At 40.2% G+C, this 14,966-nt stretch overlaps 1 protein-coding gene across 2 annotated transcripts in view; it reads left to right on the forward strand.

The window, feature by feature from the left end:
• The window catches only part of Agbl2 (AGBL carboxypeptidase 2), a 61,708-nt gene extending 56,357 nt beyond the window's left edge, over positions 1-5,351 (forward strand). The window contains exons 18-19 of one of the 2 annotated variants that reach the window (XM_047517208.1): positions 3,604-3,683; positions 5,292-5,351. In XM_047517208.1, the coding sequence (XP_047373164.1) occupies positions 3,604-3,680 (77 nt within the window). In that variant the 3' untranslated portion in view covers positions 3,681-3,683; positions 5,292-5,351. Of the gene's footprint in view, positions 1-3,603; positions 4,465-5,291 lie in introns of those variants that run through there. The other variant, XM_047517207.1, reaches the window with a different exon arrangement.
• The last annotated feature ends 9,615 nt before the right edge of the window (positions 5,352-14,966 follow it).

Below are 14,966 nucleotides of genomic sequence, written 5' to 3' on the forward strand. Positions count from 1 at the left end.
GTCTTACTTTTAGGACCACGTGACCTAATAGGTATCATTTTACCATCTGATGGCAGCACATCCTTTTCTTTTTCTTTTTCTTTCTTTCTTTCTTTTTTTGGTACCAGGGATTGAACCCAGGGGTACTCAACCACTGGGCCACATCCTTAGCCCTTTTAAACATTTTATTTAGAGACAGGATCTTGCAAAATTGCTTAGGGCCTTGCTAAATTGCTGAGGCTGGCTTTGAACTCCCGATCCTCTTGCCTCAGATTCCTGAGCTGCTGGGATTACAGGCCTGCATCACTGCAACCAGCCCGTTTTCTATTTTTGGAGAGGTGACAACACCTCTTGAAAGTGACATAAGTGGCATAAATATAAACAGGTAAGGCAATAACAGTAAGCATCACTCTTAAGATGTTTTTGGTGGAGCATTAACCATAGGAACTCTTGTCATTAAGTGCAAGGACTTTGCAGATTTGGAGATTTGTTAGATACTTAGCCACTCAAACTACCATCACCATTGGCTTTAGTTATGTTATCACCAAATTTGATCACAGCTATATTACTCTATTTTCTGTTGCCATAACGGAATATCATAGATTGGGTAATTTATGAAAAGAGAAATGTATTTCTTATGGTTTGGGAGGTTGGGAAGTTCAAGGTCTAGTGACCACATTTGGTGAGGGCTGCCTTTTTATTTTTACTTTTTTTCAGTGCTAGACATCAAACCTAGAATCTTGTGTATGCCAGGCAAACACTCCACCACTAAGCTATATCTGGTGAGGGCCTTGTTGCTGGTGGGGACTTAGCAGAGTCCCAGAGTGGTGCAGGGCATATAGCAAGCGTACCAGAGAGAGCTTGCTTTTATAACAAAGCTACTTACTCTCTTAAGCCATTCATGAGGGCAGGACCCTCATGACCCAGTTACCTCCCAAAGGTCTCACCTCCAAATACCATTAACGTTGCTGCATTGGGGATCAAGTTTCTAACACATGAGGTTTGGTGCACATAATTAAACCATAGCAGCAACTATTGGCAAGAATATCCCATAAAATGCTCTGCTTTGCAGAAATAGAACTACAAACTTCTGATTTTCCAAGCTGTTCTCAGACTAATTCTGGTTTCATTATGTAGAATAGCAGAGATGTTTTCAGGTCACAGAGATTTGGCACCTTCTGTGCAAGATGCCTTTGAAGTGACAGAGCCTACTCTGTCCTTTAAACTACAAAGACGAACTGTACAACTTGGCTAGGATTTGTTGAATTAATTCCACCAAAGTCATTTCTGTCCATTTCTTAGCAGATTATTCTGGGGAGGGCAAGCTCACCTCTGTTAATGCTTACCAAGGTCCAACATCTTTATCCCTTTTTCTTTACTCTGATGCTGTGTGATCAACTAGAAAGAAATCCCATATTTATTTTCCCTGTTAAGTGGGTTCCACCTTGGCACTGTGCAGCTGAGTCATGTGCTCTATGAAAAACAAGCTTCCTTGTGAAATCAGGTTCTGAGCAGCATTGTTTTAGTGTGTATTTACTGATAAAGCTCTAGTGACAAACTGCGTTCCACATCCAGAGTTTAATTAGGGTCATAAGAAAGGAAAATGCCCTAAGACTACAGAAAGAAATATAGGTTAAGCATCCCTAATCCAAAAGTCTGAAATCTGAAATGCTCCCAAGTCTGAAATTTTTGGAACATTAGCATGATACCACAAGTGGAAAATTCTGTGCCTGACCTCATGTTATGGGTTGTGATCAAAAGGCAAGTACACAACACACAGTTTATTCAGTGTCCCCAAGGGGGAAAAGATCCTCTCAGCCCCTCCAACTGCAACACACAAACCTGTGTTTATGCTTGTGCGGTGCTGGGGACTGAACCCAGGACCTCACACATTCTAGGCAAGCTCTGCACCACTGAGCCACATCCCCAGCACAAACTTGCTTCATGTACAAAATTTTTTAAAATAGTGTAATGTCAGTTGCAGTGGCATACACCTGTAGTCCCAGCTACTCAGGAGGCCGAGTGAGGCAGGAGGATCACTTGAGCCCAGGTGTTTGAGACCCACCTGGACAACATAGTGAGACCCTGTTTAAACAATAAAGAAAGAAGGGCTGGGGATGTAGCTCAGCGGCAGAGTGCTCCAAGCACAAGACCCCAGGTTCACTGCCAAAAGAAAGAAAGAAAAATGGTGTATAAAAGTACCTTCCTGTTATGTGTATAAGGTATATATGAGACATAAATGAATTTCATGTTTAGATTTGGTTTCCATCCCCAAGATACCTCATTATGTATATGCATATATTACAAAATTCAAACAATTACAAAATCCAGAACCCTTCTGGTCCCAAACATTTCAGATCATCTATAATGCCGCTTAAAAATCCTGACTCCCTGTTGGCACATGTGCACTAAGATACGGGCTATTCCCACCAATTCATGAACCAAAAAGAATGTGTGGGGCTGGGTGCAGTGACACACCCATGTAGTCCCGGCTACGTGGGAGGCTGAGACAAGAGGGTAGCAAGTTTGAGACCAGCCTGGGAAACTTAGTGAGACCTGTCTCAAAATAAAAATAAAACGGTCCAGTGGTATATCTCAGTGGTAGAGCACTCTTTGATGCAATCCCCAGTACAAAAAAAAAAAAAAAAAAAAAAAAAAAAAAAAAAAATTGGAACAGTAACTGATTTAGGAACCTTGGAGAGAACAGTGATACATAACTTCCATTTCTGCCCCTGGGCTTAAAGTCCAGGTGGAGAACCAAAAGGAGTATACAAAAACAAGCCAGACATTTTGCTAGCTTCAGAATGCAGCAGTGGGGCTGGGGAGATAGCTCAGTTGGTAGAGTGCTTGCCTTGTAAGCACAAGGCCCTGAGTTCGATCCCCAGCACCCAAAAAAAAAAAAAAAAAAAAAAAGAAAAAAAAAGAAGAAGTACAGAATGCAGCAGTGGATTAAAGAGCCACCAACTTGGCATTTAGAACACCTGGGTTTGGATCCTACCCAGATTGGGGGTTGGGGTAGGTGGGACAGTTACTGAACTGCTCTGGACCCTCACTTCCTGACCTTTAAAGTGAAGTGACAGCCAGGCACAGTGGTGCATGCCTATAATCCCTAAGCAACTCAGGCCCTAAGCAACTCAACGAGACCCTGTCTCTAAATTAAAGATAAAAAGTGCTGGGGATGTGGCTCAGTGGTTAAGTATCCCTGGGTTCAATTCCTGGCACCTAAATAAGTAAAAATAAAATGAAGGTCTACCAATCTCTAAGGTCTCTGGTTTTTTGTTTATTGTTTTCTTTTTTGGTACCAGGGATTGAACTCAGGACACTCAACCACTGAGCCATATCCCCAGAGTCACCTCACCTCGTAGCCCCCTGGACTAGCTATTCCTAGATTGGTGGGTTCAGTGACCAGTCAGTCCAGTAACTCTCTTCAAATCCCCGTTAGCTCCCCTTTCTCCCTCCTGGCTTCACTTCCACATTCAGCCCAGACTCCAGGAATCATGACGTCACTCACTCACTTGCCAGCAGTCCTCACCCTCTGCCCTTCTGCCACGTCCACCTGGTAGTTCCCCAGCTTTGGATCAGCCAGCTATCTCAACCATCTGTCCTCTCTACTCTTATGCCTAGGATGCCAAGATGCCTGCAGGAAAATTTGCTATCGAGCGGACCAGGGCCACGGCACACATTTCCCCTCCAGCTTCTGAATTGTATCCTCTGCTTCTGAAACTGAAGTTGCCTTGCTTTTCCCCCTCCATGGTTATGTCACACCTTCTCCCTGGCCTAAAGTCCCCTGCTTCCTCTCTGCTCCCACCTTCCACCAGCCAGGAGCCCTGCTAGGAGGCAGGTGGTTCAGAACCAGGCTGGAGTGCGGCAGGGGGAGGGAGAAAACTGCAGAACTCTCTTTGGCAAGTTTGTTTTGCTGTGGTTTTGGCAAAATGATTCCAGAACAATTTTAGATGTATTATATGATAGAACAAATAAATAAATGTGTTGAGTTGTTAAGAAAAAAAAAAAGAACAGCGGGAGACAAACAAACAAAAAAAACCACTAGAGAATGGATTGGAATTGGAGGTATCTGTATGAACCCATGCTTTCCAAAATGTAGCATTCATCTCTCCATGTCTGGGGATGGGGGCGGATCTACGACCCTCTGTGTGTACCAAAGTCCAAGTATGCTCAAGTCCCTTATATAAAATGGTGTAGGCTGGGGGTGTAGCTTAGGGGTAGAGAGTGTTCTTAGCATGCAGTTGGCTCTGGGTTCAATCCCAGTAACCACCCCCAAAAAAACCCACAAAATGATACAGTATTTCTCTCTAGTCTACCCACATCCTCCCGTATACTTTAAATAATCTGTAGGTTACTTATAATATCTAATGCAATATAAACACTATGTAAATGTTTGCTATACCATATTGTTTAGGGAATAATGACAAGAAAAAATTCTGTACATAGTTAGCATAGATGCAAATTTTTCCCTGAGTATTTTCAGTATGCTGTTGGTCGAATCTACAAATGTGGAACCCATGAATTTGGAAGGTCAGTTGTACATGTATGTAAATACAGATGTATACACATACAAGTATATGTGTGCATATGTTTTTGAATATATGTATATATGTGTGTATGCATATTCTGCTTTTGTGTGTATGCATATTCTGCTTTGTCTGCTAAAAGGGCCTATAAATCAAATATACCCCATTAGCAGTAAGCACATTTTACACTGAGATCTTGGTTTCTAATACCATTCCCACTAAAAAGAATCAGGGATCATTAGAGAACTGACTGATTCTGGAGACTGGAGCATTATAGATATGAGATGAGGAACCTGGAACATTTTGTTATTCCAGAAGATACAAAAGAATTTAAAAACAGGAGGCATGTCACAGAATTAAGGAACCACTCTGAAGGGACTTCTACCAGCCAAATCTGTGTTATTAGGCACCAAGTAGATTAAGGACATTAATAAATTGTAACCCATTGAAAAAATTAGGTATCAGTGAGTTTATATTGATGAAAAAGGAAAAAAGGTGGGGGAGAGCTCTTCATCAAGGAGAAAGGAAGCTTGGGGTCAATGGCCAATGTGGAGGGAGTTCTGGACTTGGGAGTTCATTTTGCAATTATCATATTAAAATGGATCAGACAAGAATCATCTATTGATGCTACATTTAGAAGGAAATAAGAGGAGAAGGATATTTGTATGGTTTTAAAGTGTCTCCACTCAGATTGCTTATTAGTTGGAGATGGAAAATATTAATTATAATATAATAATAATATATAAGGGAGAAAACTGGACAGCACCTTAACCAGGTGATCAGGGAGAAGCTGGACATCAGCTGAATCTGTGAACACCCGGTACCTTCTGATGTGAAGCCTGAGAAGGACACATAACTTATGAAGTATTCTGGTTGGAAATGCATCCCCTGAATCTCATCATAAGGAAACATCAGACAAAGGCACAGAAGGAGCATTCTACCAAGAAGAATTTAGATTCTGGCCTCAGGGTGCCCAGGTTCAAAGGCTGGTTCCACCTGCTCTGTGATGTTAGGCAAGTCACCCTCCCAAAGACTCAGTTTCCTCCTCAGTACAATAGGAATACTAGCAGGATCCCCTCTCCGGGTTGTTGGGTGGAATGGACGAGAGGTGCGTGCAGTACCCTCAGCGGAGTGCCTGGCACACACAATCACTCAGGGATGGCTGTCACCATTGTTCTCATTCACCTGCCTCCCTGTCCTTTGTTCTTACAGAATAAACATGCCCAACTATGGACTTAAGGCTAATCTTTCTATCTCATGCTTCAACTCCATGACCCCACTTTATCTTCCCAAACTCTCCTCATTGCTTTCTCCTCTCTTCTGACTCTGTCCCTCTCCACCAACAACTTCTCTGTGTCCTAAAAACATGCCAACCTTCACCTGTCTTTAAAGAAAACACAAAACCCGTAACCAAGTACCTGTAAAGCTTCCATCCCTTATCGTCTCTATTTCCTCCCTTTTCAAAGTTATCACCTCCCTCAATAGTAGCCACCATTGTAGTAGGTCCACTATTTCTCAAGAACTTTACCTTCCTTTGAAAGGTAGCTATTATGCCCCTATTTCACAGGTGAGAAAGCCCAGATTCATAGAAGTCTTTTGTTTTGTTTTGTTTGTTGCAGTACTGGGGACTGAACCCATGGCCTTGTGCGTGCTAGGCCAGTGCTCTACCACTGAGATATGCCCAGCCGTTTTTATTTTAGCACAGGGTCTCTCTAACACCTTCCCCAGGCTGGCCTCCAACCTCCTCCTGCCTCAATTTCCCAGAGCAACTGGCCTAACAGATCTGCGCCACCATACCTGGCTCAAAGAAGTTTTGATCTTAGATCTACCTCAGTCTAGAACTGTCCAATTTGGCAGGCAAATGAAGTTGTTCAGCTCAGTAGGTACACATATCCTATTAGTAAGTAACTGATGATTTAAGAAGAAAATTTTAAAGATTCCTTTTACTTTCAAATTATATATGGCATTTTCAAAAGCTTCCAAGTTGTTAGTCATTAATAAATACTTAAGTCATTTAGACCTAATTACCTATAGATTAAAACATTCAGTATTTCTTTTGACTTTCAAAGAGTTCCCTTGAAAAAATTACTAGACATTAAGCAATCTTGGCAATCTCTAAACTAAGCCGTGGAAATGCAAATCCAAACACCCAGATGTGGGCTAAGGCAGGCATATATTAAAGGAGAAACAGGAATGTTTCCCTTTAACATTTTAAGCTGGGTGTTGGTGGTGGTGCACAACGTAATTCGAGGCCAAGGCAAGATGATTTGTGAGTTTAAAGCCACCCTCAGCAATTTAGCAAGGCCTTAAGAAACTTCTCAAGATCCTGTCTTAAGATAAAAATACTTTAAAAAGACCTGGGGATGTGGCTCAGTTTAAGCACCTTGGGTTCAATCCCTGGTATCAAAAAAAAAAAAAAAAAAAATTAAGGTTGGACCCACAGAGCAGATCTTCTCTTATCTGCTTCACTTGGAAGACAAATGATCCAGAAGTGTCTGCATCTGCTATACTTTGTTTTCCAGAGAGGACAGCAACTACTGCCTTGGCTCTTGACACACTTGTCTAATCTGTGCCTTCCCCTTCTGTGGAAGCACAAGGACACCTTCAGACATGGCCACAATTACATTGCAAAAATACAGCTAAGAGAAGACACACATGCTTAAGTGTACACAGTATTTTTATATTGATATTAATGCTTTCCTAAAGATGGTTTCCAATCAGTGAGATATGAAAGTTGTTTTCGAATGAGGAAAAGTTTCTCATTCATGAGTTGAATTTGTATTGGGTAAAACCAAGGAAATTAGTGAAACAGTGCCAAGAAAATTAGATTATTGGCTTCATTCCCGCCATTAACTCATCATATTTAATTTTGTTTCCTTAATTATTTCTAGAAGGAAAGATTTGAGAAAGCTCATTACTTGAATTAGTCACTTATCTGCAAAAAATAAAATCTTTTTAAACTTCCTTTGAGCAATGGTTGAAAGTACGTATAAGGCTGGACATGGTGGCACATGCTGTAATCCCAATAACTCCAGAGGCTGAGGCAGGAGGATCACAAATTTGAGACCAGCCTCAAAATAAAAAAATTAAAAGGGCTGGGGATGTAACCAAGTTCAATCCCCAGTACCCCAGTTCCAACAATAACAACAAAAACCCCTAAGTACAGATAAGATAATATGTGCAAAGGAGAATTATTATCATAAATAATAAAGTACATCATATTAATTACATAGGATAAGTATGGCCAATGCTGCTATTATTATCTAAATAGTCATTCTATCAGTCAGTCAAATATTCATTAGAAGACTCACATTTGTGTGCATGCCAGGGATTGATCCCAGGGTTTTGTGCATACTAAACACACTATCATTGAGCCACATCCCCCAGCCCTAAACTGAGATTTAATTTTTAAAATGTCATAGTACATTTAGTGATACCTTCTTCGGCTTTTGGAATTTCCAAAAATGACAAAAGTGACAACATAAAACAAATTGTGAACTCCATTTTTGACAAATTGGAGACATCCAAAATCCCCAAACAACAAATGTAGGAAAGAGTTGTCAAATATCAAGAAAGTCAAAGAGAGATATGAGAAAAGATGGCTTTGGCTGCAGATCTCAGACAAAACAAATACAAGCACACTCTTCCATACACTGAAAGCGATGGGATCAATTTTCGGTTCATCTAAGAAAAATTTACATAACCCAAGGTCACAAAGATTTTCTGTTGTCTTATAAAAAAGTTCAATAGGTTGGGCTCTTTTTTAGGTCTTGTGGTTCATTTTAAATTAATTTTTGTATCTTGCATGAGATAAGGTCTAAGTTCCTATTTATTGAGGGCTGGAGTTGTGGCTCAATGGTAGGGCACTGGCCTGGCACATGTGAGACACTGGGTTCAATTCTTAGCACCACATATAAATAAATAAAAATAAAGGTCTATTGACAACTAAAAAAATATTTTTAAAAAATTAATTGAATACTAATGAACTCTCAAGTCTGTTCCATGACACCAATATTATGTCCATCTTGACATTATTTAAACCATATCTTTATAGTAAGTTTTCAGATAAGGTAGCGTTAACCCTCCAAGTTGTTCCATTTTTTTTAATGAAATATAATTATTGTTTTTTTTTTTTACAGACTGCATTTTGATTCATTGTACACAAATGGGGTACAACTTTTCATTTCTATGGTTATACACAATGTAGATTCACACTATTCACGTAATCATACATGTTGTTCACGTATCTTCTCCTCTTGCAGTGTAGATCTGGGGTATTGCAGTTTCCCCCCATAGGCTTATAGTGACCTTGCAGGTTTCCAAAACCTCTTCTCTAGGAGGAGATCAATATTAGCCACACCCAGTACAGACAATCTGCAGCCCTAAACCAAATAGCCCCTATAAACACATTAACAATATTGTCATAATAAATAGAGAGGATGAGTTCAATTATTATCTACAGTATAAGAGATTTGCAATGAGGTCAACAGTTTCTAAGGTGGACATTGAGGATGGGGAGGGGTGTAGGATGTAACTGTTAATGGGATAAGAAAAGAGTGTATAGAAGTACTAGATTGTAGGAAGAGTGAAAGCAGAATCAAAAGAAGTTGGTTAGAGGCTGGAGATATAGCTCAGGTAGAGTGCTTGCCTAGCATGCACAAGACCCTGGGTTCAAACCCCAACAGCACACGCACACACAAAATTTGGTTGTGAGCATGAGAAAGGCGAGAAAGAGACTCTGCGGAAACAGGTAAACAAAAGGAAAATAGAACTAGAGAAATAAAAACTTAAAATTTTTCAAAAAGGAGAAAATAAATCTACACTATAACAGTCATTTACTATTCAGTCTTCAGTAGCCTGATACATGAGAGGCACCTGACAATGAGCTTCCAGTCTCTGGCAGGAGTCTCAGGATGGGATTGACCTGACCTAAAGATGGTGGCTTCCACTTCCAGGATTATCCAAGATGGCTGCACTGGGTTCCAAACATGTTGGTAGATGGGGAGCTGTAGCATGGGGCATGGGCACCAAGTCCACGTGGGGTGCATTCATTCGGGTCCAGGATCCTGGAGGTTAGGCACAGTCAGTCAGGCCGGGGGTCCTGCAGGTCCTGGCTGTTGTCCCAAAATAGTGGCAGCTACTTGTATCCAAACCTTTAGGTACTGTGACAGTGGACTTCCAGGCAATAGCAGGTAGCTGGCGATCTGCTATTGGTCTTAGGCAGTCTGCAGGTTACTGGTGGACGATTGGTAGGTGGACCTCAGACAGTGGGTGATGGGTAAGTGAAAGGCAGGCAATGGACAGGCAAGAGGCAGGCAAATGGGCAAATGATAGATGATAGGTGGCAATCAGTGAGCGATCTGCACTCAAAATGTAGGCGATATGCTGGCAGATGGCAGGTGATTGGGGTGGACAAATGGGGTAAACAGCAGGGGATTGATGAGCACCAAAGACTGCCTCACAGAGAAACGGATTTTCCTCTGCTTGAAACCTGAGTTACAGAGCAACAAGGAACGCAGCCTCCCTCTAGTCCACCATCTTGGATCTGAGTTGTTCTACTTTTGCAAAATTGTTTTGGCTCTTCTAGGTCCTTTGCATTTCCATATACATTTGAGGATTGAATTGTCAATTTCTACAATAAAATGACTGACATAATTTTGAAAAGGATTGCTTTGAATCTATTGATAAACTGGGGAGAACTACCATCTTATCAATTTTAATTCTTCCAATTCATGAATATAGTATGTCTCACCATTTATTTAGATTCTTGAAAATATTTCTCAATGATGTTATGTAGATTTCAGTGTACCAGTTTTACATTTCTCTTTTTATTTTTTTAGTTGTAGATGGACACAATACCTTTATTTTATTTATTCATTTTATGTGGTGTTGAGGATTGAACCCAGGGCCTCACATGTGCAAAGCAAGCACTCTACCACTGAGCCACAATCCCAGCCCTGGTTTTACACTTCTTTTGTCAAACTTATTCCTATGTATTTATTTTATGCTATTGTGAATCATTTCTTTAATTTCATTTTCAGATTCTTTTATTGCTAGTATATAAAAATAACAGTTGAATTTTGTATATTGATCCTATATCATATAACTTTGTTAGCTAAAGTTTTTTCATGGATGCCTTTTTTCATGTTGAGGATGATCCATTCTATCCCTAGTTTGTTTGTTTTCTGGTGCTCAGAATTGAACCCCATGGGCCTTGGGCATGCAAGGCCAGAGCTATACCACTGAGCTACAGCCCATCCCCATAGTTTATTTTGAATGTATTTCATGAATGAGTGTTGAACTTTGTCAAACTATTTTCTCATCTATTGAGATAATTATTATGTGGAGGGTATTTTCTTTGTTTTTGTACTGGGGATTGAACTCAGGGGTACTATACCACTAAGCTACATCCCAGGCCCTTTTCATTTTTATTTTGAGACAGGATTTCACTAAGTTGCCCAGGCTGGCCTTGAACTTGGGATCCTCCTGCCTCAGCCTCCTGGACCCACAGGCATACACCACCATTCCTAGCTTATCATACACCTTTGTTGTTTAGTAAGATGATATATCACGTGCATTGTTTTTCAGATGTTAAATGAACCTTGCATTTCTGTGATAAATCCTATCTGGTCATGGTGTATAATATTTGCAGGATTCAGTTTGTGAGTACTTAGGATTTTTAGAGCTATGTTTGTTAGGAATATTGGTTCTTAGTTTCCTTTTCTTGTAATAACTTTGGCTTGGGTTTTGAGGTAATACAAATCTAGTAAAATAAGTTGAAAATATTCATTCCTTCTCTGTTTTCTGAAAGAATTTTTTCAGTATTGATTTGTACCCCCTAAATATTTGAAGGAACTCAAAAGTGAAGCTGTTTGGGTCTGGGTTTTTCTTTGTGGAAAGATTTTTAATTATAATTCAATTAATTGTTGTACTCTGATCAGCTTTTCAATTCTCCTTGAGTCAGTTTTGATAATTTGTATCTTTATAGAAATTTGTCCATTTCATCCAAATTACTTAATTTCTTGGCATAAAGTTTTTTATGACCCTTTTTCATTTCTGCAAGGTCTTAAATTCCTGATTTGGGTAGCTTGTCTTTTCTTTCTTTTCATGATGAGTTAAAATAAATGTTCATCAGCATTTTTTTTACCATTTTCAAAGAACAAACTTTTTGTTTTATTGATTTTCTCTATTGTTTGTTTTCTGTTTGATCTCTGATCTTTATTATTTCCTCCCTAGTGTTTACTTTGAGTTTGATTTGATCTTCTTTCTCTAGATTCTTGAAACGGAAACCTATTGATTTTAAATCTCCGTTCCTCTCAGTAAAATAAATATTTAAAGCTATAGATTTTCCTTTACACACTACTTTAGCTGCATCTCAAAATTTGATATGTTGTATTTTTGTTTTCATTCAGATATTTTCTTATTTCCTTTATGATTTTTCTTTACAAATAGATTATTTATCATTGGTTATTTATAATTATTTGGAGACTGGAGAAGTGACTCACTGGTAAAGCCCTTGTCTGGCCTTTGCAAGTCATTGGGTTCAATCCCTAGCATTTCAAAAACAAACAAACAAAAAGTGTATTATTTAATTTCCAATATCTATCATAGTGAACTAGTTTTGTTTGTTGTTGTTGTTGTTTTGGTATCAGGGATTGAAGTCAGGGGTACTTGACCACTGAGCCACATCCCCAGCCCTATTTTGTGTTTTATTTAGAGACAGGGTCTCCCTGAGTTTGCTTAGCACCTTGCTTTTGCTGAGGCTGGCTTTAAACTCATAATCCTCCTGCCTTAGCCTCCCGAGCCCTTGGGATTACAGGCATGTGCCACTGTGCCCAACAGTAAACTAGTTTTTAATCTTTTTTTAGTTGTAGATGGACACAATACCTTTATTTATCTATTTTTATGTGGTGCTGAGGATTCAACCCAGTGCCACACACATGCTAGGTGAGCATTCTATCGCTGAGCCACAGTCCCAGTCCATCTTTTAATATTTCCAGATTTTTTTTTGGGGGGGGGTGGTACCAGGGACTAAATTCAGGGACACTTAACCACTGAGTCACATTCCCAGATCTTTTTGTATTTTATGTAGAGACAGGGTCTCCCTGAGTTGCTTAGGGCCTCACTAAGTTGCTGAGGTTGGCTTTGAACTTGTGATCCTCCTGCCTCAGCCTCCCAAGCCTCTGGGATTACAGACATGTCTCACCGTGCCAGGCTTTCCAAATATTTTAATATAAATATCAATGTATTTTTTGCTAGAATGAGATCATATTGTATAGATTGTTTTTTAACTTGCTTTAAGTCTACCTTTTGTGTTTGCATTTTTCAATCCCGTAAATAGAATATCCATCTACTCAAAACATGAAATTAGGGGGTGAGGGTGGGGCTCATGGGTAGAATGCTTGCCTAGTATGTATGAGACCCTGGGTCTCATTCCCAGCACCACACATACACACACACACACCAAAAAAAAAAAAAAAAAAAAAAAAAAATTCAATTATGTGGAATTTTGAAGTGGAAAAGACTTGGAACTGGGAAAAGGAAAGAAGTGAATGTAAATTTATTTCAGCATTGCTCAGAGTAGGAAATCAATAGATACTGTCTAAAAAAGAGACTAAGAAAATAATATAAAGTTGTGGTCACAAAAAATAACTACTGTATCTAAAACAGTAATTTTTCAAATAATATGCTAACAGTTCATATAGTAAAAGTTTGTTTCTAAAACAAACTTCTAAAACTATTTTAGAAGCTGTGCAGAGAGCCCTAGGATGGCGGCTGGCGTTGGGCCAAGAGGTGGTGCATAATTAGTGTTAACATGTCGTGATCTACTTTTGCCTGATTAGTTAATGTCTCTTCTGCGCTAGTGGTCAACAGATGTTCCTCATTCTTTCTTGATTGGTACCCTAGCGCATGCTCCAACCGTGCTACTTAATCCTAAGCTGATTGGCTGCCTTAGGGTATATAAGACATTCTCTTCGCCTGGGAGGAGATGGCAGAACGGGGATCACAGATGCAGGTCGCAGATTGCAGAACACTGGACGAAGCACACACTTCTAGGTTGCAGATCGCAGAATAAAGGACGCAGTACGCAGGACGCACCACTAAGAAGCACCTCTGATAGAAAGCACCTCTGATAGCACTCACCTTTAGGATGCAGAATGCAGGATGCACCTCTAAGAAGAAGCAGCAGACCTCTAAGAAGAAGCAGCAGAACTCTAAGAAGTAGCACCTCTAAAATTAAGCAAAGTCTCTCTTCCTCTAAGCAAAGTCTCTCTTCCTCTAAGCAAAGTCTTTCTTCCTCTCAAAGCCTCTCTTCCTCTAAAACTAAATAAAAGTAAGCAAAGCTTCTCTTCCTCTATAAACTAGCAAACAAGCAAACAAGCAAGGAAATAGTCCAGATAAAGATAATAGAAGTAGTTCCAGTCCACCTCTGATAAATTACCACGAGATTGTTGCTGCGGGCGGCAACAAAGCTATAAATGCTTTGCTGGTTGCAGTAGTGCACACCTGTAGTCCTTGGGAGTGCACTGCACTTGGGAGGCTGAGGTAAGTAGAGCCAGCCTAAGCAACTTAGTCAGATTCTGAGCAATTTAGTAAGATCTTGTCTTATAATAAGGAAGGAAGGAGGTTAAAATATAATACAAATACACCTTCCCATCATCAGAGGTCTGAAAATAACAATTTTTTTTTCAGTACTGGGGATTGAACCCAGGGGTGCTTACCACTGAGCTATACCCCTGGCCCTTTATATTTTTTAATTTTGAGACAGGGTCTCCCTGTGTTGCCCAGGCTGACCTTGAACTTGTGATCCTCCTGCCTCAGTCTCCTGAGTTGCTGGGATTACAGGTGTACGCCCCTGTGCCCAGCTTAGATCTGAAAATAAATTTTTTTGGGGGGGGGTGCATACCAGGGATTGAATTCATGGGCATTCAACCACTGAGTCACATCCCCAGCCCTATTTTGTATTTTATTTAGAGACAGGGTCTCACTGAGTTGCTTAGTGCCTCGCTCTTTCTGAGGCTGGCTTTGAACTCTCCATCCTCCTGCCTTAGCCTCCTGAGCCCCTGGGATTTCAGGACTGAGTCACCATGCTCTGCCAATAAATTTTTTAATTTGTTTTAATGCATTATACGTGACAGTAGAACGTATTTTGACACACTGTACACAAAAGGAGCATAACTTCTCATTCCTCTGGCTACGTGGTGCTGAGTCACATCAGTAGTGTAATCATACATGTGTTTAGGGTAATAATGTCTGTCTCATTCTACCATCCTTCCCATCCCCACCACCCCACCTCTCCCCCAACTCCCCTCTGCACAATCCAAAGTTCCTTCATTCTTCCCTACCCCACCCCCACTATGGATCAGCATCCACTTATCAGAGAATGAGAATAAGTGTCTAAAGCACATGAACTTAGTGCAAAAGAGAGGAGCCTGTCATGAAACTTTGCAAAGGTTG

Source organism: Sciurus carolinensis, chromosome 11 (genome assembly GCF_902686445.1).
Source record: "Sciurus carolinensis chromosome 11, mSciCar1.2, whole genome shotgun sequence".
NCBI classification, from domain to species: Eukaryota; Metazoa; Chordata; class Mammalia; order Rodentia; family Sciuridae; genus Sciurus; species Sciurus carolinensis.